Source organism: Nerophis lumbriciformis, linkage group LG03 (genome assembly GCF_033978685.3).
Source record: "Nerophis lumbriciformis linkage group LG03, RoL_Nlum_v2.1, whole genome shotgun sequence".
NCBI classification, from domain to species: Eukaryota; Metazoa; Chordata; class Actinopteri; order Syngnathiformes; family Syngnathidae; genus Nerophis; species Nerophis lumbriciformis.
Window position 1 is genome coordinate 33,197,501 of NC_084550.2, and position 26,627 is coordinate 33,224,127.

General features: G+C 38.3%; 1 protein-coding gene and 1 long non-coding RNA gene across 7 annotated transcripts in view; one reads left to right on the forward strand and one right to left on the reverse strand.

The window, feature by feature from the left end:
- LOC133583446 (uncharacterized) overlaps positions 1–14,908 on the reverse strand; it is a 43,615-nt gene extending 28,707 nt beyond the window's left edge. Inside the window, exon 1 of the long non-coding RNA XR_009812590.2 lies at positions 14,422–14,908. This is a non-coding gene — a long non-coding RNA (uncharacterized lncRNA). The remainder of the gene's footprint in view (positions 1–14,421) is intronic.
- Positions 1–26,627, forward strand: part of anks1ab (ankyrin repeat and sterile alpha motif domain containing 1Ab) — a 136,033-nt gene that overhangs the window by 85,371 nt on the left and 24,035 nt on the right. For 3 of the 6 annotated variants that reach the window (XM_061937594.1, XM_061937575.1, XM_061937619.1), the window contains 5 exons: positions 2,306–2,377; positions 2,452–2,535; positions 2,619–2,756; positions 17,853–18,029; positions 26,115–26,213. In XM_061937594.1, the coding sequence (XP_061793578.1) occupies positions 2,306–2,377; positions 2,452–2,535; positions 2,619–2,756; positions 17,853–18,029; positions 26,115–26,213 (570 nt within the window). The remainder of the gene's footprint in view (positions 1–2,305; positions 2,378–2,451; positions 2,536–2,618; positions 2,757–17,852; positions 18,030–26,114; positions 26,214–26,627) is intronic. The other 3 variants (XM_061937603.1, XM_061937611.1, XM_061937585.1) reach the window with 2 other exon arrangements.

Sequence of the window (26,627 nt, forward strand, 5' to 3'; positions counted from 1 at the left end):
ATATATATATATATATATATATATATATATATATATATATATATATATATATATCACGTTGACCCTGGATCTCAGGAAACAGAGTGGACTGACACCAGCAGATGACATGGCACCCCAAACCATCACTGATGGTGGAAACTTTACACTAGACTTCAGGCAACGTGGATCCTGTGCCACTCTGTTTCCTGAGATCCAGGGTCAACGCAGCCGTCTACCAGCAAGTTTTAGAGCACTTCATGCTTCCTGCTGCTGACCTGCTCTATGGAGATGGACCCGCGGATAAAATCTAATTTTTTTTAATTTCATCCGCCCGATCCGCGGATAATCCGCGGACTCCGCGGTTGTGCCCGCAAACCGCGCATCTCTAATATATATATACATATACATATATATATATACACATATATATATATATATATATATATATATATATATATATATATATATATATATATATATATCACGTTGACCCTGGATCTCAGGAAACAGAGTGGACTGACACCAGCAGATGACATGGCACCCCAAACCATCACTGATGGTGGAAACTTTACACTAGACTTCAGGCAACGTGGATCCTGTGCCTCTCCTGTCTTCCTCCAGACTCTGGGACCGCGATTTCCAAAGGAAATGCAAAATTTGCATGGTTGGGTGATGGTTTGGGGTGCCATGTCATCTGCTGGTGTCGGTCCACTCTGTTTCCTGAGATCCAGGGTCAACGCAGCCGTCTACCAGCAAGTTTTAGAGCACTTCATGCTTCCTGCTGCTGACCTGCTCTATGGAGATGGAGATTTCAAGTTCCAACAGGACTTGGCGCCTGCACACAGCGCAAAATCTACCCGTGCCTGGTTTACGGACCATGGTATTTCTGTTCTAAATTGGCCCGCCAACTCCCCTGACCTTAGCCCCATAGAAAATCTGTGGGGTATTGTGAAAAGGAAGATGCAGAATGCCAGACCCAAAAACGCAGAAGAGTTGAAGGCCACTATCAGAGCAACCTGGGCTCTCATAACACCTGAGCAGTGCCAGAAACTCATCGACTCCATGCCACGCCGCATTAACGCAGTAATTGAGGCAAAAGGAGCTCCAACCAAGTATTGAGTATTGTACATGCTCATATTTTTCATTTTCATACTTTTCAGTTGGCCAACATTTCTAAAAATCCCTTTTTTGTATTAGCCTTAAGTAATATTCAAATTTTGTGACACACGGAATTTTGGATTTTCATTTGTTGCCACTTCAAATCATCAAAATTAAATGAAATAAACATTTGAATGCATCAGTCTGTGTGCAATGAATAAATATAATGTACAAGTTACACCTTTTGAATGCAATTACTGAAATAAATCAAGTTTTTCAAAATATTCTAATTTACTGGCTTTTACCTGTATGTATATATATATATATATATATATATATATATATATACATACATACAAGTATGTATATATATATACATATATAGATAGATGTGTGTGTGTGTATATATATATATACACACACACACACACACACACACACACACACACACACACACACACACACACACACACACACACACACACACACACACACGCACGCACACACACACACCTTTTGTTAGTGGTGACGTCGGTGAGCTATTGTGTCCTCCTACGGTGTGTAGTGAAGCATGTTTAGCTATTCCTCGTCCTCCAGTGATAATGTATTTGTAAGAAACATACTTTATTTGTCGCCATGGAGGCGAGGATTAGTGATTTAGAAGTAGCTAAAACACTGCCGACTGCGGATGGACGTTAGCCGCTAGCCAGCTAGCCATGTCTTAAAGCACCTCTTCCTGAGGGTGTTTCAGTGTTATAACTTCACCTTTATCTTTACTTTTTACACCAAAACGCGTCCGTTCTCCCTTTTCTGTCTACACACTGTCTGCTTGTAAGTACTCTGTGTGTGTGCGCTGCCCAACATGCTCCTCTGCTCGTAAAACTAGCAATGTCACGAAGTGCGTCATGGCCTTTAAATTTTTTTTTTTTAAATTAGGAACCTATCCATTTTTTTTACTGCTTGTCCATTTCGGGGGTTGCTTGAGGCTATCTCAGCTGCATTCCGGCGGTACACCCTAGACGAGTCGCCACCTCGTCGCAGGGCCAACACAGATAGACAGAACCGGTACTTTTCAAACAGACTACAGTACCGTTTTTTATTCATTAGTACCGCAATACTACACCAGTAGCGGTATACCGTACAACCCTAATTAGGTGTGATTATAAATGCGTGGACAAAGTGTGATTAGTCATTATTCTGACTTGCTGTGTTGTCTGCATGGCGCCAGTACTTAGGTTCAATGATCATCAGGGATCTACGAGGGATCGAGTCCACACAAGACGCCTGCGCCAAAATTAGGGTAAGGAAAACTCGAGCGTATTTTTTTATCCGTTTTTCTTACCCTAACTTTCATTCTAATTGTTTTTATTGCAGAAATCCAAGGACTCCAGAAAAGGTCCGGTTGTCATCCTCTCCATCACCTACAGGGGGGTCAAGTTCATAGACGCCGCCACCAAGGTAACGTGTGTCCTCTTCACTCTGTTTAGTCTCCGCCTCCGCCCGTGCTTCACTCAGCGTTTCCTTCCCGCCTCCACTCCCAGACCATAGTCGCGGAGCACCAGATTCGCAACATCTCCTGCGCCGCCCAGGACCCGGACGACCTCTGCACGTTCGCCTACATCACCAAGGACCTGAAGAGCGGCCACCATTTTTGTCACGTCTTCAGCACGGTGGAGGTGGTGAGTTAAAGTTAAAGTTAAAGTAGCCATGATTGTCACACACACATTTGACCCATCACCCTTGATCACCCCCTGGGAGGTGAGGGGAGCAGTGGGGAGCAGTGGTGGCCGCGCCCGGGAATCATTTTTGGTGATTTAACCGCCAATTCCAACCCTTGATGCTGAGTGCCAAGCAGGGAGGTAATGGCTCCCATTTTTATAGTCTTTGGTATGACTCGGCCGGGGTTTGAACTCACAACCTAGTGCTGCTCAATCTTCCTCTTGCCCGGACACGGGCGCTCTTGGTTCAAGTTTGCCCTTCCGTTCAGCGCGACATTTACGGCAGATTAATCAAACCAAAATGGACAGTGCGCCTTATAAACCGGTGCACCTCATGTAGGTATTATTTCTGGTTGTGCTTACCGACCTCCAAGCAATTTTATTTGGTACATGGTCCAATGATAAGTGTGACCAGTAGATGGCAGTCACACATAATATACACGTGTGGACTGCAGGTTGTTGCCTGTTCAATAAATGACGCTCGCAAGTGCCCGTAAGCAAGCAACACCAAAACGTTGAAGTTTCGTTGAGAATATAGAACGTTACACACGGAGCTCAAAATGTTTTAGTAGGACTTTGGTAAGCTACAAAGGTGGATTGTAGGAGCATTACGGCTAACATACTCAGACGTACTGTGCTTCAACATACGGTATTATTATGGTGTGTGTATAAGGACCCCAAAATGGCACCTATTATGAGACATTATGGCTACCATAGTCAGACGTACAGTGCTTCAACATACGATATTACTAAGGTGTGTGTATATGGACCCCAAAATGGCACCTATTAGGAGACATTATGTCTACCATAGTCAGACGTACTGTGCTTCAACATACAGTATTATTATGGTGTGTGTATAAGGACCCCAAAATGGCACCTATTAGAAGACATTATGGCTACCATAGTCAGACGTACTGTGCTTCAACATACGGTATTACTATGGTGTGTGTATAAGGACCCCAAAGTCGCACCTATTAGGAGACATTACGGCTACCATAGTCAGACGTACTGTGCTTCAACATACGGTATTATTATGGTGTGTGTACAAGGACCCCAAAATGGCACCTATTAGGAGACATTACGGCTACCATAGTCAGACGTACTGTGCTTCAACATACGGTATTATTATGGTGTGTGTATAAGGACCCCAAAATGGCACCTATTAGGAGACATTATGTCTACCATAGTCAGACGTACTGTGCTTCAACATACAGTATTATTATGGTGTGTGTATAAGGACCCCAAAATGGCACCCTCCATCCATCCATCCATTTTCTACCGCTTATTCCCTTTGGGGTCGCGGGGGGCGCTGGAGCCTATCTCAGCTACAATCGGGCGGAAGGCGGGGTACACCCTGGACAAGTCGCCACCCACAAGGAGACATTATGGCTACCATAGTCAGACGTACTGTGATTCAACATACGGTATTACTATGGTGTGTGTATAAGGACCCCAAAATGGCACTTATTCGGAGACATTACGGCTACCATAGTCAGACGTACTGTGCTTCAACATACGGTATTATTATGGTGTGTGTATAAGGACCCCAAAATGGCACCTATTAGGAGACATTACGGCTACCATAGTCAGACTTACTGTGCTTCAACATACGGTATTAATATGGTGTGTGTATAAGGACCCCAAAATGGCACCTATTAGGAGACATTATGGCTACCATAGTCAGACTTACTGTGCTTCAACATACCATTATATGCCTTTTTTTCGCAATATTATGCAAAACCAACTTGTCGTACCTATTGGTACCTGCTGATGTGTATTTGGGATCTGCATAAGTCCTGAAAATTTGCATGCGTCCGCCATTGTAGTCGATAAGCTCCTTCTTTTTCCTCTATCATCTTGTTGTAGGACATTCATCCTCGGCCCTTGCCATTTCTAATATAAAGTAGCGTAAAGTTCTATTTTAAATCAGTAAGTAGACTCGCTATGGAAGCGCTAAAAACTACCGCTAAAAAAAACACCATTACATGTTATTTAGACCACAAGGAAGTCTGCACAGAAAAGAACGCCAACCGCACCCTGGAATAACGTAAGAGTGTAACACCCTTTTGAGAATAAAAACCATAAGGTGCACTCAAAATCCTTTAATTTACTCAAAAATGGACAGTGCGCCTTATAACCATGTACGTATTAATTCTGGTTGTGCTTACCGACCTCCAAGCAACTTTATTTGGTACATGGTGTAATGATAAGTGTGACCAGTAGATGGCAGTCACACATAAGAGATACGTGTGGACTGCACGTTGACACCTGTCCAATAAATGATGTTAGCAAGTGCCCGTAAGCAAGAAACACCAAAACGTTGAAGTTTCGTTGAGAATATAGAATGTTACACACAGCGCTCAAAACGTTTTAGTAGGACTTTGGTAAGCTACAAAGGTGCACCGCTTGATGGATTGTCAGAGCATTACGGCTACCATAGTCAGACGTACTGTGCTTCAACATACAGTATTATTATAGTGTGTGTATAAGGACCCCATTATCTGATGATTTGTTTCGCAATATTATGCAAAACCAACTTTTCTTACCTATTGGTACCTGCTGATGTGTATTTGGGATCTGCATAAGTCCTGAAGATTTGCATGCGTCCACCATTGTAGTCAATAAGCTCCTTTGTTTTCTCTATCCTCTTGTTGTCCTCCCTCGTTGCCATTTCTAATATAAAGTACCGTAAAGTTCTAACTTATATCTGTCAGTAGACTCGCTATGGAAGCGCTAAAAACTACTGGTAAAACAAAGATGACGGAGAGAAGACGCTGTCGAAGTGGAGGCACGTAAATAAGACCGCCCACAAAACGGCAAATACTCAACAGACAGTCAGAAAGCAGATTGAAGATGATGTGTAAAGCATCATTTATGCAACATTTTGAGCAAAGAACCAGCATTAAATGTTATGTAGACCACAAGGAAGTCTTTTACATTTAGTAAAAAAAATTCATAATATGACCTTTTTAATGCGCCTTGTAGTCCGGTGCGCCTTCTGGTCCGAATAATACACCAATTTTGATTTTTTTCTTCAAAATTGCGATTTGATTTGCAATTTTTATATTCTATACATATAAAGGCATAAAACGGCGAAAATAACGAATGAAGGAAGACATTTTACTTTTTGATCGGGGTGTCCAAACTTTTTAAGGAAGGGTAGACTTTGTTTTAATTTTATTTTAGGTTGTTGCAGTGCAGGTTTTTTTACACAGTAGCAAAAGTAATACTTTTTTTTTTTTAAATAGTAATAAATAAACATATTGCGCACTATTATGTATGGATAAAAGATCAAATAAAACAAAAAACACTTTTATTATATATTTTTTTGTTGTTGGCCTGCAATATTTTGTCAGAAAAAAAATCAAGATTAAAAATACGTAATGAGAAAAAGCTGACTAATAACGAGGGATGTCATGATATCAACAATTCTTAACACAGTTATTGTGACCAAAATGATCACATTTACCATTATCATCACAGTATTTTTGAAATGTGCTCAACATTTTTAAAAATGACTTATATTGGAAATCTTTTAACAACTCATTCAAAATGATTTCCCTGGAAGAAGAAACATTTTTGTAGCTGCAAACACTGTTTCATGGACCCCAAGTAGACATTGAATGTGCACATGAAAGCAACACAAGCCTTATGAATAAAGTCATATGGCAGAAACAAAATAATAACATTAATATAAAAAAAAATACATGTGAAAATTGTGCAAGGTGGCACTTAGTGGACATAAGACAGAACTGCACTTTTTGTCCATATAGATAAAACTAGTGTTCATGTATGAGATCTAGTCTTGCACAATTATGGCCAAAATAATGATTTTGATCAGTATTGAAATCACGATTAATAGTCACGATTATTCATTATGTTAGGTCAAACAGCCACCATGTAATTTGTCATGTCTAATAAAAAGACTTTATATAAAGGTTATCTATATATTTAAAGACAAATATTTGTGTTTTTGTTCATTAATAGTATCAACGTCTCAGTTTTTTCTCATGACATGGTGCCTTTATCTCTATTTTTACATTTCCATAGAGAGGAGTATTTTTAATACATGTACATGTATGTATGCATGTACATGTACTAAATGATGTACATGTTGTATTGCGACAGATCCATTAAGAGCAGAAATGTGTCGTATAGGAATTAACTACCGGTATACACCATACAACATTAACACAATGCTATGTCACATGAATGTTTTTAAAGTTATAACATTGTGAAATGAAAAAAAACAAAAACACAAGTAAACATGTTTACTTTTTGATAATATAAACACAAAGCAGTTTGGCTAATGAAGATAGAGTCTAATAATCAAGCTTTGTTCTTCTTCTTATCATTACATTGTTTACCATTACATCCCTACTATTACTACTAATAATAATAATTAGGGATGTCCGATAACGGCTTTTTGCTGATATCCGATATTCCGATATTGTCCAACTATTTAATTACCGATACCGATATCAACCGATATATACAGTCGTGGAGTTAACACATTATTATGCCTAATTTGGACAACCAGGTATGGTGAAGATAAAGTACTTTAAAAAAAATAAATAATAATAAGATAAATAAAATAAAAACATTTTCTTGAATAAAAAATAAAGTAAAACAATATAAAAACAGTTACATAGAAACGAGTAATGAATGAAAATGAGTAAAATGAAGTGTTAAAGGTTAGTACTATTAGTGGACCAGCAGCACGCACAATCATGTGTGCTTACAGACTGTATCCCTTGCAGACTGTATTGATATATATTGATATATAATGTAGGAACCACAATATTAAAAACAGAAAGAAACAACCCTTTTGTGTGAATGAGTGTAAATGGAGGAGGGAGGTTTTTTGGGTGGGTGCACTAATTGTAAGTGTATCTTGTGTTTTTTATGTTGATTTAATAAAAAACAACAAAAAAAAAACCCCCAAAAACCGATACCGATAATAAAAATCCGATACCGATAATTTCCCATATTACATTTTAACGTATTTATCGGCCGATAATTATCGGACATCTCTACTAATAATAATAATAATACAATTGGTTACGACATTTGATACCATAAATAATGTGTTTGTAAAAAAAATATTTACAAAATAAAAAAAACATCAAAATGGCCCCTGCATACTTTTACTTTTCAAATTTGGTCAGCTTTTTTCACATATCACATTGCGTCTTTTTCCTTACATTTTTATTGCTGCTTTTTTTCTGACAATATTTTGCGGTCACATAAAACTTGAGCGGTGTCCCGCTAATGTCCCCCTTGGCCACACTTTGGAGACCCCGCTTTTACACTGTCAACATATCCTTGTCTGAAGGTGCCACACGTTAGAACATTATGCCATAATTTACTTTCTAAATATTTGTCTTTATGCAGACAGACTCAAAGCTTTTGTCTATGTCGTGCTCTTAAACGGAAACAATCAATAACAACTATACAGTTTTTATAATGTAATCATAATGTACAATAATAATAATAACAGTAACCATTTAAAGGGGGATTTAAACTTTTACTTCTCATTACTGTAGAATTGTTTACCATTGTACTGTAATTTCAATCAATCAATCAATCAATGTTTACTTATATAGCCCTAAATCACAAGCGTCTCAAAGGGCTGCACAAGCCTCAACGACATCCTCGGCTCAGATCCCACATAAAGACAAAGAAAAAACTCAACCCAATGGGATGACCGGTGCAATGGACGTCGAGTGGATCGAGCATAATAGTGTGAGAGTCCAGTCCATAGTGGATCTAACATAATATTGTGAGAGTCTAGTCCATAGTGGATCTAACATAATATTGTGAGAGTCCAGTCCATAGTGGATCTAACATAATAGTGTGAGAGTCCAGTCCATAGTGGATCTAACATAAAAGTGTGAGAGTCCAGTCCATAGTGGATCTAACATAATAGTGAGAGTCCAGTCCATAGTGGATCTAAGATAATAGTGGGAGAGTCCAGTCCATAGTGGATCTAACATCATAGTGTGAGAGTCCAGTCCATAGGGGATCTAACATAATATTTTGAGAGTCCAGTCCATAGTGGATCTAACATAATAGTGTGAGAGCCCAGTCCATAGTGGATCTAACATAATAGTGTGAGAGTCCAGTCCATAGTGGATCTAACATAATAGTGAGAGTCCAGTCCATAGTGGATCTAACATAATAGTGTGAGAGTCCGGTCCATAGTGGATCTAACATAATATTGTGAGAGTCCAGTCCATAGTGGATCTAACATAATAGTGTGAGAGTCCAGTCCATAGTGGATCTAACATAATAGTGTGAGAGTCCAGTCCATGGTGGCTCTAACATAATAGTGAGAGTCCAGTCTATAGTGGATCTAACATAATAGTGAGAGTCCAGTCCATAGTGGATCCAACATAATAGTGAGAGTCCAGTCCATAGTGGATCTAACATAACAGTGAGAGTCAAGTCCATAGTGGATCTAACATAATAGTGTGAGAGTCCGGTCCATAGTGGATCTAACATAATAGTGTGAGAGTCCAGTCCATAGTGGATCTAACATAATAGTGTGAGAGTCCAGTCCATAGTGGATCTAACATAATATTGTGAGAGTCCAGTCCATAGTGGATCTAACATACCGGTAATAGTGTGAGAGTCCAGTCCATAGTGGACCTAACATAATAGTGTGAGAGTCCAGTCCATAGTGGATCTAACATAATAGTGTGAGAGTCCAGTCCATGGTGGCTCTAACATAATAGTGAGAGTCCAGTCTATAGTGGATCTAACATAATAGTGAGAGTCCAGTCCATAGTGGATCTAACATAATAGTGAGAGTCCAGTCCATAGTGGATCTAACATAATAGTGAGAGTCAAGTCCATAGTGGATCTAACATATTAGTGTGAGAGTCCGGTCCATAGTGGATCTAACATAATAGTGTGAGAGTCCAGTCCATAGCGGATCGAACATAATAGTGTGAGAGTCCAGTCCATAGTGGATCTAACATAATATTGTGAGAGTCCAGTCCATAGTGGATCTAACATAATAGTGAGAGTCCAGTCCATAGTGAATATAACATAATAGTGAGAGTCCAGTCCATAGTGGATCTAACATAATAGTGTGAGTCCAGTCCATAGTTAATCTAACATAATAGTGTGAGAGTCCAGTCCACAGTGGATCTAACATAATGGTTTGAGAGTCCAGTCCATAGTGGATCTAACATAATAGTGTGAGAGTCCAGTCCATAGTGGATCTAACATAATAGTGAGAGTCCAGTCCATAGTGGATCTAACATAATATTGTGAGAGTCCAGTCCATAGTGGATCTAACATAATAGTGTGAGAGTCCAGTCCATAGTGGATCTAACATAATAGTGAGAGAGTCCAGTCCATAGTGGATCTAACATAATAGTGAGAGAGTCCAGTCCATAGTGTATCTAACATAATAGTGTGAGAGTCCAGTCCATAGTGGATCTAACATAATAGTGTGAGAGTCCAGTCCATAGTGGATCGAACATAATAGTGTGAGAGTCCGGTCCATAGTGGATCTAACATAATAGTGTGAGAGTCCAGTCCATAGTGGATCGAACATAATAGTGTGAGAGTCCACTCCATAGTGGATCTAACATAATATTGTGAGAGTCCAGTCCATAGTGGATCTAACATAATAGTGAGAGTCCAGTCCATAGTGAATATAACATAATAGTGAGAGTCCAGTCCATAGTGGATCTAACATAATAGTGTGAGTCCAGTCCATAGTTGATCTAACATAATAGTGTGAGAGTCCAGTCCATAGTGGATCTAACATAATGGTTTGAGAGTCCAGTCCATAGTGGATCTAACATAATAGTGTGAGAGTCCAGTCCATAGTGGATCTAACATAATAGTGTGAGAGTCCAGTCCATAGTGGATCTAACATAATAGTGAGAGTCCAGTCCATAGTGGATCTAACATCATAGTGTGAGAGTCCAGTCCATAGTGGATCTAACATAATAGTGTGAGAGTCCAGTCCATAGTGGATCTAACATAATATTGTGAGAGTCCAGTCCATAGTGGATCTAACATAATATTGTGAGAGTCCAGTCCATAGTGGATCTAACATAATAGTGAGAGTCCAGTCCATAGTGGATCTAACATAATGGTTTGAGAGTCCAGTCCATAGTGGATCTAACATAATATTGTGAGAGTCCAGTCCATAGTGGATCTAACATAATATTGTGAGAGTCCAGTCCATAGTGGATCTAACATAATATTGTGAGAGTCCAGTCCATAGTGGATCTAACATAATATTGTGAGAGTCCAGTCCATAGTGGATCTAACATAATAGTGAGAGTCCAGTCCATAGTGGATCTAAGATAATAGTGGGAGAGTCCAGTCCATAGTGGATCTAACATAATAGTGTGAGAGTCCAGTCCATAGTGGATCTAACATAATAGTGAGAGTCCAGTCCATAGTGGATCTAACATAACATTGTGAGAGTCCAGTCCATAGTGGATCTAACATAATAGTGAGAGTCTAGTCCATAGTAGATCTAACATAATAGTGTGAGAGTCCAGTCCATAGTGGATCTAACATAATAGTGAGAGTCCAGTCCATAGTGGATCTAACATAATAGTGAGAGTCCAGTCCATAGTGGATCTAACATAATAGTGTGAGAGTCCAGTCCATAGTGGATCTAACATAATAGTGAGAGTCCAGTCCATAGTGGATCTAACATAATAGTGAGAGTCCAGTCCATAGTGGATCTAACATAATAGTGTGAGAGTCCAGTCCATAGTGGATCTAACATAATATTGTGAGAGTCCAGTCCATAGTGGATCTAACATAATATTGTGAGAGTCCAGTCCATAGTGGATCTAACATAATAGTGAGAGTCCAGTCCATAGTGGATCTAACATAATGGTTTGAGAGTCCAGTCCATAGTGGATCTAACATAATATTGTGAGAGTCCAGTCCATAGTGGATCTAACATAATATTGTGAGAGTCCAGTCCATAGTGGATCTAACATAATATTGTGAGAGTCCAGTCCATAGTGGATCTAACATAATATTGTGAGAGTCCAGTCCATAGTGGATCTAACATAATAGTGAGAGTCCAGTCCATAGTGGATCTAAGATAATAGTGGGAGAGTCCAGTCCATAGTGGATCTAACATAATAGTGTGAGAGTCCAGTCCATAGTGGATCTAACATAATAGTGAGAGTCCAGTCCATAGTGGATCTAACATAACATTGTGAGAGTCCAGTCCATTGTGGATCTAACATAATAGTGAGAGTCTAGTCCATAGTAGATCTAACATAATAGTGTGAGAGTCCAGTCCATAGTGGATCTAACATAATAGTGAGAGTCCAGTCCATAGTGGATCTAACATAATAGTGAGAGTCCAGTCCATAGTGGATCTAACATAATAGTGTGAGAGTCCAGTCCATAGTGGATCTAACATAATAGTGAGAGTCCAGTCCATAGTGGATCTAACATAATAGTGAGAGTCCAGTCCATAGTGGATCTAACATAATAGTGTGAGAGTCCAGTCCATAGTGGATCTAACATACCGTATTTTCCGCACTATAAGGCGCACCGGATTATTAGCCGCACCTTCAATGAATGGCATATTTCATAACTTTGTCCACCAATAAGCCGCCCCGGACTATAAGCCGCGCCTACGCTGCGCTAAAGGGAATGTCAAAAAAACAGTCAGATAGGTCAGTCAAACTTTAATAATATATTAAAAACCAGCGTTCTAACAACTCTGTTCACTCCCAAAATGTACGCAATTGTGCAATCACAAACATAGTAAAATTCAAAATAGTGCAGAGCAATAGCAACATAATGTTGCTCGAACGTTAATGTCACAACACACAAAATAAACATAGCGCTCACTTTCTGAAGTTATTCTTCATTCGTAAATCCTTCGTCTTCGGTGTCCGAAGTGAAAAGTTGGGCAAATGTGAGATCCAAAATGGCCGGTTCCGTCTCGTCGAAGTCATCGGAGTCAGTGTCACTGTTATCCAGCAGTTCTGTGAATCCTGCCTTCCGGAAAGCTCGGACCACAGTTGTGACCGAAATATCTGCCCAGGCATTTACGATCCACTGGCAGATGTTGGCGTCGTCTGGCGCTGCCTCCCTGTCTTAGTGAATGTGTGTTCGCCTTCTGTCATCCATTGTTCCCACGCAGTTAGCAGTCTAGCTTCGAATGCCCTGTTGACACCAATATGTAGCGGCTGGAGGTCTTTTGTCAATCCACCCGGAATGACGGCGAGTATTGAATTAAGCGCGTAAGCGTGTCTCTTAATGTTATGTTATGAGCTAGCAAATATAACAACTACACTACCCAGCATGCAACGATAGTTACGAGCATGCGCGGTAGCCCTGAGAAGCGTTGTATCCTGGGAGTTAGAATGTGGTTATGAGCACGCTGTGAGTAAACGTTGAGAACTCAGTTAACACGCCTCGTCTGCATTATTTATAATTAGACAGACAACACACTTAATAGGAGCCATTTTGGGGTCTTTACATAAACACACAAATGGAAATGAAACGTCACATATCCCAGCATGCACCGCGCGCTTCTTCTTCTTCCGGGGGCGGGTGGTTGCTTACAGTACAAGAAGGAGCGCTTCCTGTTCTATGGGGGCGGGTGCTTACCTTGGCGGTTGCTTGCGTAGAAGAAGAAGCGCTTCCTGCTCTACCGGGAAAAAAGATGGCGGCTGTTTACCGAAGTTGCGAGAACGAAACTTTATGAAAATGAATCTTAATATTTATCCATATATAAAGCGCACCGGGTTAAAAGCCGCACTGTCAGCTTCTGAGTAAATTTGTGGTTTTTAGGTGCGGCTAATGGTGCGGAAAATACGGTAATAGTGAGAGTCCAGTCCATAGTGGATCTAACATTTTTTAACAATTTAAAAGGTAAATAACTTAAAATTGATCTTAAATAAATACTGTACATCTTAAACGGCTTTTTCTACAGTTGGGAAAAACGAGGTCAGACATTGTCTTTTTTTGTTGCCATCACGTGATCACAATATAGCGGGATTTCGATTTTTCCCGGAAGTGCATCGCGGCAGCCATTTTGAAGTCCGAGCTTCCCCTAATATTTGCGAACTATTCAGTGGAATATAACATTGCACCGACTGTGATGCGATGGAGAAAATACTGTGAGTCGTTAGCTAAGAAGACCCATAATCTTTATAAAGGAGCAAACAACCGTAGTTGGATGCAAGGGTCGTACAAGATGGACTGGTTTGAGTGGAGTAGAGACCACATGATGATAATGGACTGATCACATCACATCAATATAATGTCATCTCTGCACACTGTGACTGTAAGGCAGAATTGACAGAATACTGTTCTCGTGTCCATCACTTTTTATAAGTGGAGGCTGGGGATAAAATAAGTGAGTACTATTTTTTTATCAATACAACTGTAACCTATTTTTATGGACTTGCCTCTTTGTGATGTTAAGTTCCTGTTAAGAGCTCTTATTTTGAAGGCGCTAAGAGCGGAAGTGGTGACACGTTGTGGTGGAGCGTTTGTTTTCAAAAATAGGTTACACAACTACCATCAAAGTTATTCGACCAAGCACAGCAAGTTAATACAAAGTGAGGCTGTTATTTATTTTGGATTATTTTTGACTCAAAAAATGTTTTACCTGTAATGATCCGAACAAACATGAAGTCGTCAGCACGTCGCATCTCGGTTGATTGTAGTAATCCATGCCCGTTTTCGATGTTTACTCTTCTTTTTCCTCGCTTCCATTTGTCCATAAATACGCTTACGGATGCGATACAAGCTAGTTGTATTCCTTCCACCTGGATAGTGGCAGTTGACGGTGGCCCACGTTGCCTGCTTTATGAATATTATCGGATACATTATCCGAGACAATTAGCGTTTTACTAACTTCCGCCCTTCAATATTGGTACGGCAATGCATTGTGGGAAATGTACAAAAAAAATCGTCTGTGTAATGGGCGCATCTTGCCTATTCGATTTGAAGATTAACTATTCAGACAACGGAACATTTGGCGTTATAATCATATTTTTGTCTTTATTTGCGTTACTTTGCGGAACTTTTCACTGGCAAGTCGCGAGTAGGGAGACTGTGCTTCCGGAAAGATGGCGGTCTTGCTCTACGCCCCATAGACATGTTCTAAGGGTACGCAGCATGGAGCGCTACTGCCTACTGGCGCTGACGAGACGCGGGGCCGCCATCTTGGAGTGGTGATCCGCTCCACTCAGTGCAATTCATTTGGCAGGAGCAATGAACTGTCAGCGCATTTAATTCATCTTACCTCACTGAATACCACTGATTTTCACGCGTTTTTTGTTAGACCTGTAGCTATGATAAAGGACACATGTTTTGGCGTGTTTTTTTTATCATAGTTTGATTAACAGTAATATAATATTCTTATATACTATAAGTGAGCAGACGTCCCAGATCAAAACTGGGAATATAATCCCAGAGAAGGGGGGAAAAAAACGGTCAACTATTTCTAAATTGAAGAAACAACATGATTAGGTTATATATACATGCGTATATCATACATAAACAATGTATGAATACATTAGATATCTATATATCTTATAGACTGTATCTCTGTTGCTGCAGCAGCAGAGAGTTTATTCTGTCTTGACACTTTGTATTGATATTTTGTATTACATTCTTCCCTTAAATGATCATGTTTACAGTGATTGTTTTATATGTATTTTTTATGTATGTCGCTTTGGATAAAAGTGAATGCCAAATACTTAAACATAAACATATATAAACACCTGAAAGTCTTTATGTCAGCTAAAACCACCAATCTGTTTCACTGGATTCAGAATAAAACCAAATTATGTCTTACCCAACAATGTTAGTATTTAAATATTGTCACTTGAAGACTTATTTCTGGTTCCAATTATACTGTTAAGAAAGTATTGTCTTATACTTAAAACGAGAATGCATCATAATCAGGGGCGGCTGGTGAATTTTGTTTTAGGAGGGGCTGAAAGTTTGTAAACCAAACCCCTGTAGGGGGTCATTCTCTCCCAGAAGATTTATTTGTGATCTTCACATACAAATGAAGCATTCTGGTGCATTCTGACAAAATAAGGAAGACAAAATAGAACATTTCATAGGTTTGCAGAGAACTATATACAATATGCACACACTCTTTTCACAAAATACAACCAATAGCATGTTAATGTTAAATCTTACTTGTGAAAAGTAATCTCCCGATTCCTATTTTCAACAGTCCACTCATTTGAGCAGGAAAACGCTGAACACCATCTTTGTTTTCTACCTGTCAACTGTCAGTTTAGGCTGCTCGCCGGCTCCTCGTCACCACTTCAAGATGGCGGCCCAATTTCTCGCGTAACAGCAGCCAATGCTGCGTCTACTTAAAAGATGTCTATGGTACTTCCAGGCCCGGCCCTCACCAATCTGGCGCCCTAGGCAAGATTTTAGGTGGCGCCCCCCCCCCCACATTGGCAGTGAAGTGTATATACTCACAAGAAACTGAATAGCTTTGTCTTTGACCTTTTTTTTTTTTTTTTACTTACAACTATACCTAATATATAAAGGGGTGGAAAAGTGACTATTACCTGCAGGGCAAACATTAGCTAACCAGAAGGCAAAAACAATGTAAACAAAAACACCTGCTTAAAAGATCTAATACAAATGTCCCTGAGGAATGTAAGGTGGGAGTACTGTAATTACCTAACGTTACATTATTATTTTCCATAACAATTTAGCCCCCTCCAACAATATTAACCCGACGTTAAAACAAAACTAGCTATTTATTGATTAGCAATTGCCGAATCATGTAACATTAGCTTAATGCTAAAAAGCCAGCTACTATCACATTCTGTAACAGACAAATAATTTCATGTAGGCTAACGTTACCTACCTGCTACCTCTGTCTTTTCTCGTTTCTCCTCCTCTTCTTTTCTCTTTTTTCTTCCCTGGGCACCTGACAGTTTTGGCCGTTTTGACATCTTGTGTTGATTTTTTGATGTGGTGACGTCCAAAAAGAGTCATGATACGGGAAGGGAGGGGGCGCACCGTGCGGGGGGAGGGGGGGGTGGGGGGGGGGGGGCGTAATGTTGTAACAAATAATATTTCTATTAAATAGGCTTTACTTTGCATTTTAATTAACGTGGGATTATTTTTTGTATTTAGAAATAATAGTACCAACTTTTTTTTTCTTTTTTTTTTCTCCAACATTTGTGGCACTGGCGTGGCGCCCCCTGATGGACGGCGCCCTTAGCATTTGCCTATACGGCCTATGCCACGGGCCGGCCCTGGGTACTTCCAGTGTGTGAAAAAATGGCGGTCTTGCTCTACGCCCACCGAGACAAACATTTTGAATAGAGGAAAGGAGGTCTCACTCTGTTCAATTAATGCTATACTGTTAAATAAACACACTGACAGCGACGCAAAGAGTGAGACCTCTTTCTTCCTGTTTGAAGCGAGACGAAGAAATGTGAGGCTCAACAATTCTGATTGGCAGACACGTCTGTCACTCAAATGTTGGTGACGGTTACGTTATTTTGTATTCTTTTTTTAATTCATTGAACAATGAACATACAAACATATTCTCAACGTACACAAAAACCAAGGCACTTTCAACAAGTCTCAACAATTTCAAACATCAATCAGGTTGAGCAAATAGTGTCTTTCACGAAACGTGTAAAGAAAAAGAAAATTAAAGCAAATACAAATAATATAAAAAATAATAATAAAGAATAGGAAAAGATACACAATATAAACAGACAAAAAAAGGCTAATTTAAATCACTTTAAATTTCTGCAATAACAAAAATACATTTAAGGGCTTTTGTATTTTTTAAAATAATTTTCCAAGATTTATTCGATCATTTTGATTATTAAGCCAATTAGAAAATGTAGGTTTCACTTATGTAGAAACAAATTATGCTTGGAGCATAATAATGTTGACAAACATTGCTATCATTTATAAATATGCCAAATGGGATCTCTTCTCTAGTTAATGGGGGACATCTCCACACCTTACGCTATGGCACTAATACAAAGCAGGATGTGGATGAATGACGCAGCCTTTAACGCGGTGTCTTGACGGCAGACGCAGACGTACGAGATCATTCTGACACTGGGCCAGGCCTTCGAGGTGGCCTACCAGATGACGGTCCAGGCCAGGGCGCGACAACACGTCCCACATTCGTCTTTGGGCCCGGAGGTCCTCCAGACCAAAATCAGCCGTCCGGTGTCACAGTCGTGGAGCAGCATGAGGAGATCCGCAGTGAGTAGCGCCCCCACAAACATCCACAATCTTTGTTTTCTGATTTTTAATGTTGCACCTGTTGCCACATATATTTGTATATACGCACATTTTTATACACATATACTGTGTGTATATAGATATAAATCTAAGATGTTTATATTTGTATATATGTATGTATGTATGTATGTATATAAACAGGTCTATGGTTTCCTTTCCTTCCTTTGTGTGCTGGAGTTTCCCCATCGTTGATTTGGTTTTGTCGCTTTATGAGGCTGCCAGTTGGTCTTTGCAAAAAAGAATTTCAAACCCACAAGTTTTTATCTGCTCTGGATTCTTTCTTAAAGAGGAACTGCACTTTTGTTGGAATTTTGTCTCATTCCCAATCCCTATGTGAGACAAGAACACATGGTTTTCTTTCTTTTTTTTTGCATTCCAACTCGTAAATAAATGTTAGCAAGAGTCAGCTAGCAACGGATCTAATAAGAGTTGCTCTATTCCGCCTATAAGGCGCTCTAAAAAGCATCCAAATACCTCCATCAAAGTTTAATATACATATTAATAAAGTTAATTTCATAACAAGAAAATTACCGCGGAAATTTTGATGGGCCTGCTATCTGTGCCCTGGACCTCTAGCCAGGGGTCTTAGAAAGCCGCTGTACTTTTAAAATGGTGCAGTGTCTGAATCTGTGAGTTTTAGGTGTAACTGTACAAAATGAGCTATAGAGCTAGCCTAAAACATTAGCATGCTTACATCAAAATGTAACACTTAGCATGTGTGCTAACCAGTTACAGTTACTAGTTACTTTATTTCATAAGTAACTCAGTCACTAACTCAGTTACTTACACCAAAAAGTAATACGTTACTGTGAAAAGTAACTATTTAGTTACTTCTTTTTTTTCTTCTTTTTTTTTTAAGGCTCCCATTAATGACCTTTTAGCCTTCATTTCAGTACTGTTATTGCACTGGAGAATAATACAATCTGTTGATCAACTTGACATGCATTTGCATCACTGAACTCTGCTAAGCAATGTGGTCTACATACAACACACAAAGACAAAGATATGTTTCAAAGGGCCAATTTATTTCAGGCCAGAACAAATTGACAAAACTATTTTTAAATAGCTGCAACATAATGGCACTTTAACTTTAACTTTAAGTAGATAGGATCTTTGATCCAAGACACAACTTACATTTAACTAAAATGTTATTTTCTTTGTGCTCGACAAAAGAAAAGTATTAAGAATGTCTCCATGTTAAGAAACTCGGCTTGTGGCTTCGCCATGATGTCTTGTTAGTTGTTATGAGAGTAGCGTGTGTGTGTGTGTGTGGCCCTTTAAGATATGACAGCATGTGAGGTGAGTGACGTCAGTGAGTGAGTGGGCGAGAGAGGTGAGGGAACGGCGACAGTGAGTGTGTGCAGGTGCTCTAGCTTGGTGGATGGCTGCGTCCAATAAAATCACAAAGTTGCAACAAACCGCCGGCCTCGTCATTCACCCTCAGCTGTAAAGACCCACATAAAGTGAAGGTTGTTAGCCCCAAAGTACATAGGCCCTGGAGGAACGTCTCTCCTGCGCCCCTCAACTACGGTCTGGGAGCCTTCTCCATCTCCCCACACCCACACAAAGCACGTCTTTTCTTTTCCTTGTGACACAGAAGGACGACACCGCAGCGCTGCAATAAAACACACTCAGATCTTCTGTTTCTAGCCGATACTACATAAAAAATAACGTAAAATAACGCAGTAACGCATCATGTAGTAACGGTAACCGAGTTACTGAATATAAAAAATAACGCGTTTGATTACTAGTTCCCGCCGAAACTAACGGCGTTACAGTAACGCGTTAGTCCCAACACTGATGCTAACGATGGCACGCCAACATTTAGCATGTCTAGGTAACACAGCTGTAAGGTGTATGGCTGCGGAAAAGTTAAAGTAAAGTTAAAGTGCCAATGATTGTCACACACACTAGGTGTGGTGAAATTTGTCACAAAACGTGTAAAGAAAAAGAAAATTAAAGCAAATACAAATAATATAAAAATAATAATAATTTAAAAAAATAGGATAAAATACACAATTTATGTCAGATTATGTTGGTGACGAACCCCAAGATGCAGAGATGACGGCAGGCATTGAGCGAGAAAACATGATTTAATTTAACACTATAGCAAAAAAAACAAACAAAAGGGTACAAACAAAAGGCGCGCACAAGGCGGAGAACAAACTTGGCTATGAACTAAAATAGCACAAAGGCTAATTGTCGACAAGAAACAAAAACACTTACTGTGACACGAAGGAACTATGACATGAGCAGAGTGAACAAAAGTAAACAAAGTATTATGACAGGTAATAGTGACAATGACAGGTAGACACTACAATAATCCAGCACTGACTGGAGGGGGAGGCAGGTTTAACTAGCAGCTGGCTGATTGACACCAGGTGTGGCCAGGTGCCAATCAGCCACAGCTGAGGGGAACCAGCACTCAGGGAGACAATCAGGAAATGAAGACAAAATAAAAGCGCTGACAGAAAACTAAGACAAACGCAAAGGAAAAACTAAAACACAGTCAAACTGTCAGGGACAAGCCTGACAATTTAAACAGACAGAAAAGGCTAATCTAAATCACTTTAAATTTCTGCAATAACAAAAATAAATTCCCCAGTGTCGAGAAAAAAGTGAAAAAAAACCAGCCAAAAAGTTAGCATACTAATATTAGCTTGCTAGCATGCTAACATTTACATGCTAACAGTTAACAAGTGTCATGTACCAAGTTATTTGACTCTGAGGTAAACGGGAGCAAATTTAGCTAAAAAAAAAAATAGCATGCTTATGTTAGCATGCAAGCACGCTAACAATAGCTTCTGTCGAAAGTAGACAAGTGCGTGAACAAAATGAGACGTTAAGCACCGAGCTACGTGAAATTACGGCTGCGCTACAAGAGGAGGTCATCTTGTCTTTTTGCCGTTCGTCCATTAAAAGTGCATGTACCCATTCAATTGGCTCTTTTTTTGTTTCATTCATTAAATAGCGTCACCATGGTAACACGAAATGTTGCCAACTTAAAGTACCGCCTTAGGCGCGAGTGAGACCTTTCCGACGGTGTGACATGTGTGGGGGTTCGTTGGCCGGTTCGTCACGTATTAAGCGTACAATAATTATGAAGTATGAGGAATAATGATATGGGCTGCTTGCATTGCAGCAGGCCCATAATGACATGTCATATTTACATATTTTGATCATTTTAATTTCACAGACGCATCACGACATTCACTTTTGCTTCAACAACAACAACACTAATCATGGCAGACTTCATGAGAGACAACACACATAATACAACAATCACGTACTGCACAATGTCTGCTCTCACTGGGAGACAACTGATGGGATGTTTATATTCCTGTTTAGATGAAGAATAATCATAATCGTCACGAAGGGTTAAAAAACGAGCGTCTTTTTGTGTCTTTCTCGCCATCTCCGGATCTAAGTTGGATGTCAAAGTTGACCAACTTGTGGGTTTATGTCCTCAACCTTCTACTATCCAGGGGAGAGGCATGAAACACACACAAAGACACTTGTTTTTTTAACCCTTTGCGAGGATTATGATTAATTCTTCATCTAAACGGGAAGATTTAAACATGCCATCAGTCTTTATCGCAGTGAGAGCAGACATTGTACAGTAAGTGACCGTTGTTGTTTTTTTTACTTTTGAAGTCTGCCATGATTGTTGTTGTGAAAGAAAAAGATTGTGATGCGTCTGTGAAATTAATACGCCACTGTATGCTTAAAATGATCAAAATACGTAAATATCACATGTTATTATGAATGTTACTACATTACATATATACTTACATCATGTATATATTATATGTTATTATAAATGTTACTACATGACATATATACTTACATCATATATATATTACATGTTATTATGAATGTTACTACATGACATATATACTTACATAATGTATATATTACATGTTATTATGAACGTTACTACATTACATATATACTTACATCATGCATCTATGACATGTTATTATGAATGTTACTACATGACATATATACGTAAATCGTGTATACATTACATATATACTTACATCATGCATATAAACATTGATGGTGGGTTTTGGATGTTTTTAGAGCACTTTAAAGACAGAAAAGAGCGACTCTTATTGTTAGCTGACTTTTGCTAAAGTTTATTTACGATTTAGAATGCATAAAAAAAGGAAAAACAAGTGTTCGTGTCCCACATAAGGAATGTGAATGATTCCAAATGAAGTGCTGTTTCCCTTTAAAGTATATTTGTTTACAATCAACTCATCAATTACTTTTACTGCTGACTCAGCGTTCACCCCTCCAGAATATTGCCACATCGGTTCTGTTGCTCCTGTGTTGTGCAATGTACTTTTAATATAAGACCACGTGGTCATACATAGATGTTATTTTTTGTAATTTCACTTTCTCATGCACACTACATCATTATTAAAATGAAACAATTGTGTTGGCTAATGATATTTTCCATGTATTGCAAGTAACATTCTCTCCAATTAGCAGCACACCCTCTTTACACTTCAGCTAATGACAGCATTTAGTTCATTAATCACACTCATCAACACAAGTCAGTCTTAACGGCCAATTATCTGACTCATTAAACATTATGCCCGTCTTTGTTAAACACCTTGCAGTCTCTGAAGATGGCGGCAAAGAACTGAATAAGACACGGGTGTCAAACTCCTTTTCATAGATGGCCACATGGCAGTGATGGCTGCTCTCAAAATAACATTTGTCAATTGTCAAGACATTATGCATTTGATTATTTGATTATTTGTTACATACACTGGAAAAAAATTAGTCTGCAGTTTTTCAAAGTAAAAAAAACTGGCAACTCAGTCACCAGAATTTTACTGTAAAATATACTGTATTTTTTACAACATTTTACTGTAGATGGGAAAAAAGTAGCTGGTTTTTTTTAACAATAAAAAAAACTGGCAACTCAATCACCAGAATTTTCCTGTAAAAGTTTTTTTTTTTTTACATTTTACTGTAAATGGAAAAACAGTACGTCTTTTTTTTTACGGTAAACAACTGGCACCAGAATTGTACTGTAAAATGTACTGTGTTTTGTTTGTTTTTTGCAACATTTTACTGTAGATGGAAAACAGTACCACTGTTTTTTTAATTCTGGAACTGAGCTGCCAGTTTTCTGCCATAAAAATAAAAGTGGTACAATTTTTTTTATTTACAGTAATACACCGGAAAAAAACCTGTAGATTTTTCAGTAAAAAACAGGCAACTCAGTCGACAGAATTTTACTGTAAAATATAAAGTATTTTTTAGAACATTATACTGTAAATCCCCAAAAAGTACCACAGTTTTTTTTTTTACAATAAAAAACTGGCAACTCAGTCACTAGATTTTTTATGTAAAATAGTGTTTGTTTGTTTTTTACATTTTACTGTAAAAACAGTACGTACGTTTTTTACAGTAAAAAACTGACAGGTTAGTCGCCAGAATTTTACTGTAAAATGTACATTGTTTTTTTAATTTTTTTAAACATTTTACTGTAAACGGAAAAAACAGTACGTCTGTTTTTTTACGGTAAAAAACTGGCACGATAGTCACCAGAATTTTGCTGTAAAATGTACTGTGTTTTTTTTTTTTTTTTGCAACATTTTACTGTAAATGGAAAACAGTACCACTGTTTTTTAAATTCTGGAACTGAGCTGCCAGTTTTCTACCATAAAAATAAAAGTGGTACAATTTTTTTTATTTACAGTAATACACCGTAAAAAAACCTGTAGATTTTTCAGCAAAAAACTGGCAACTCAGTTGACAGAATTTTACTGTAAAATATACTGTATTTTTTACAACATTATACTGTAAATCCCAAAAAAGTACCACAGTTTTTTTTTACAATAAAAAACTGTCAACTCAGTCACTAGAATTTTTATGTAAAATAGTGTTTGTTTGTTTTTTACATTTTACTGTAAAAACAGTACGTACGTTTTTTACAGTAAAAAACTGTCAGGTTAGTTGCCAGAATTTTACTGTAAAATGTACAGTGTTTTTTTTTCTAAACAACATTTTACTGTAAACGGAAAAAGTTTTCTACCGTTTTCTACCGTTAAACAAATGGTGGTACCATTTTTTTATTTACAGTAATACACGAAAAAAAAACCTGTAGATTTTTTTGGTTAAAAAAACTGGCAACTCAGTCAATTGCATTTTACTGTAAATGGGAAAAAAAACAGTACAATTCTAGAACTGAGCTGCCAGTTTTCTACCGTTAAGAAAAATGTGGTATAATTTTTTTATTATACACCGTAAAAAACTATATTTTTTTCTGTAAAAAAAATAGCATTTCAGTCAACAGAATTTTACTGTAAAATATACAGTGTTTTTTTCTTTGTTACAACATTTTACTGTAAATGGAAAAACAGTACCAATGTTTTGAAATTCTGGAACTGAGCTCCCAGTTTTATACCGTTGAACAAATGGTGGTACTATTTTTTTTATTTACAGTAATACACAGAAAAAAAACCTGTTGATTTTTTTGGTTAAAAAAACTGGCAACTCAGTCAATTGAATTTTACTGTAAATGGGAAAAACAGTACAATTCTAGAACTGAGCTGCCAGTTTTCTACCGTTAAAAAAAATGTGGTACCATTTTTTATTATACACCGTAAAAAGCTATAGTTTTTTCCGTAAAAAAATAGCACTTCAGTCAATATAATTTTACTGTAAAATATACAGTGTTTTTTTTTATTTTTTACAACATTTTACTGTAAATGGAAAACAGTACCAGTGTTTTTAATTTCTGGAACTGAGCTCCCAGTTTTCTACCATTAAACAAATGATGGTACCATTTTTTATTTACAGTAATACACGGGAAAAAAAACTTGTAGATTTTTTTGGTTAAAAAAACTGGCAACTCAGTCAATTGAATTTTACTGTAAATGGGAAAAAAAACAGTACAATTCTAGAACTGAGCAGCCGGTTTTCTACCGTTAAAAAAATGTGGTACCATTTTTTATTATAGACCAATAGAATTTTACTGTAAAATATACAGTGTTTTTTTCTTTTTTTACAACTTTTTTACTGTAAATGTAAAAACAGTACCAATGTTTTTAAATTCTGGAACTGAGCTCCCAGTTTTCTACCATTAAACAAATGATGGTACCATTTTTTATTTACAGTAATACACGGGAAAAAAAACCTGTAGATTTTTTCGGTTAAAAAAACTGTCAACTCAGTCAATTGAATTTTACTGTAAATGGGCAAAAAAACAGTACAATTCTAGAACTGAGCTGCCAGTTCTCTACCGTTAAAAAAAATGTGGTACCATTTTTTTATTATACACCGTAAAAAAATGTAGTTTTTTCTGTAAAAAAATAGCACTTCAGTCAATAGAATTTTACTGTAAAATATACAGTGTTTTTTTCTTTGTTACAACATTTTACTGTAAATGGAAAAACAGTACCAGTGTTTTTAAATTCTGGAACTGAGCTCCCAGTTTTCTAGCGTTAAACAAGTGGTGGTATCATTTTTCATTTACAGTAATACACCGTAAAAAAAAACAACTGTAGATTTTTGGGAAAAACTTGCAACTCAGTCGATAAAATTGTACCATAAAAAAGGGTGATACTGTTTTTTTCCCACTTTACAGTAACACATTATGTAATGTTCAAAACACGGTAAATGTTATTGTGAAACATTTTGCAATTTTTAACAATTTGATGGATAACTTTAAAATGATAAGTCAAGCTGATATTGAAGTATTTATTTGAACAAAACAACATAGTATAATAATGTAACATTTGTTGCAGTTTTCATGCAATACACATACTTTTAATGTCAAAAAGTAAGGAATAAATACATTTAGTAAGAAACGATCAAGTACAAATACTGATCCCAGATCTGTCCCTCGGCCTTGACTTTGACACCTGTGGACTAAAACTGTGAGGAGCAAATGTGTCCAACCTTGCCTGCCTTGCTCAAGGGCACCTATCCAGAAGGCAGTTTCTGCACGTCACGCCCTCGTCTGACTGCGTCTCTCTTTTAACGTGTCTTTCTTCTTGTCTTCTTGGTCCTGCTGCTCCCCAGGGTGCCCCCGCGCTCGAGTGCCGCTGCTGTCACTGTCACTCGTGCACCACCCACCGTCCTTCCTTCCTCCCGTTGCACTCGGTTAGCCCCGGAGTTCAGGTCCTCGTCTTTCCTTGCCTCCACGCCACACCCCGCCATCGCACGCCCGCTTCCCCCCGCCCTCCGTCCTATCGCGCCACCAAGCTCATATCGCTCTCGCCTCCCCCGCCATCACCATTCGACCTCATGGACGCCATTAGCACCAGTGTTGCCGTTTAGCCTTGCCGCTACGTGCTTCCTGTACATGGCTGTGTGTGTTTATCTCATCCATTCCAACATGTCCTCGTCTGTGGACCTTCTGGGATGTGTGTTGTCTGAATGGACGGTCAGGATGGCGGACATAGCTTCATATTAGCGCTAGTTTCATTTTTTTTTGAGTTTATTTCGAAAATGCAAGCATACAACATGATGCATCACAATTTCCAGTCTCTCTTTTCAACATGTTCGAAAAGGAGTAGGAAGAAGCAGAGCTTA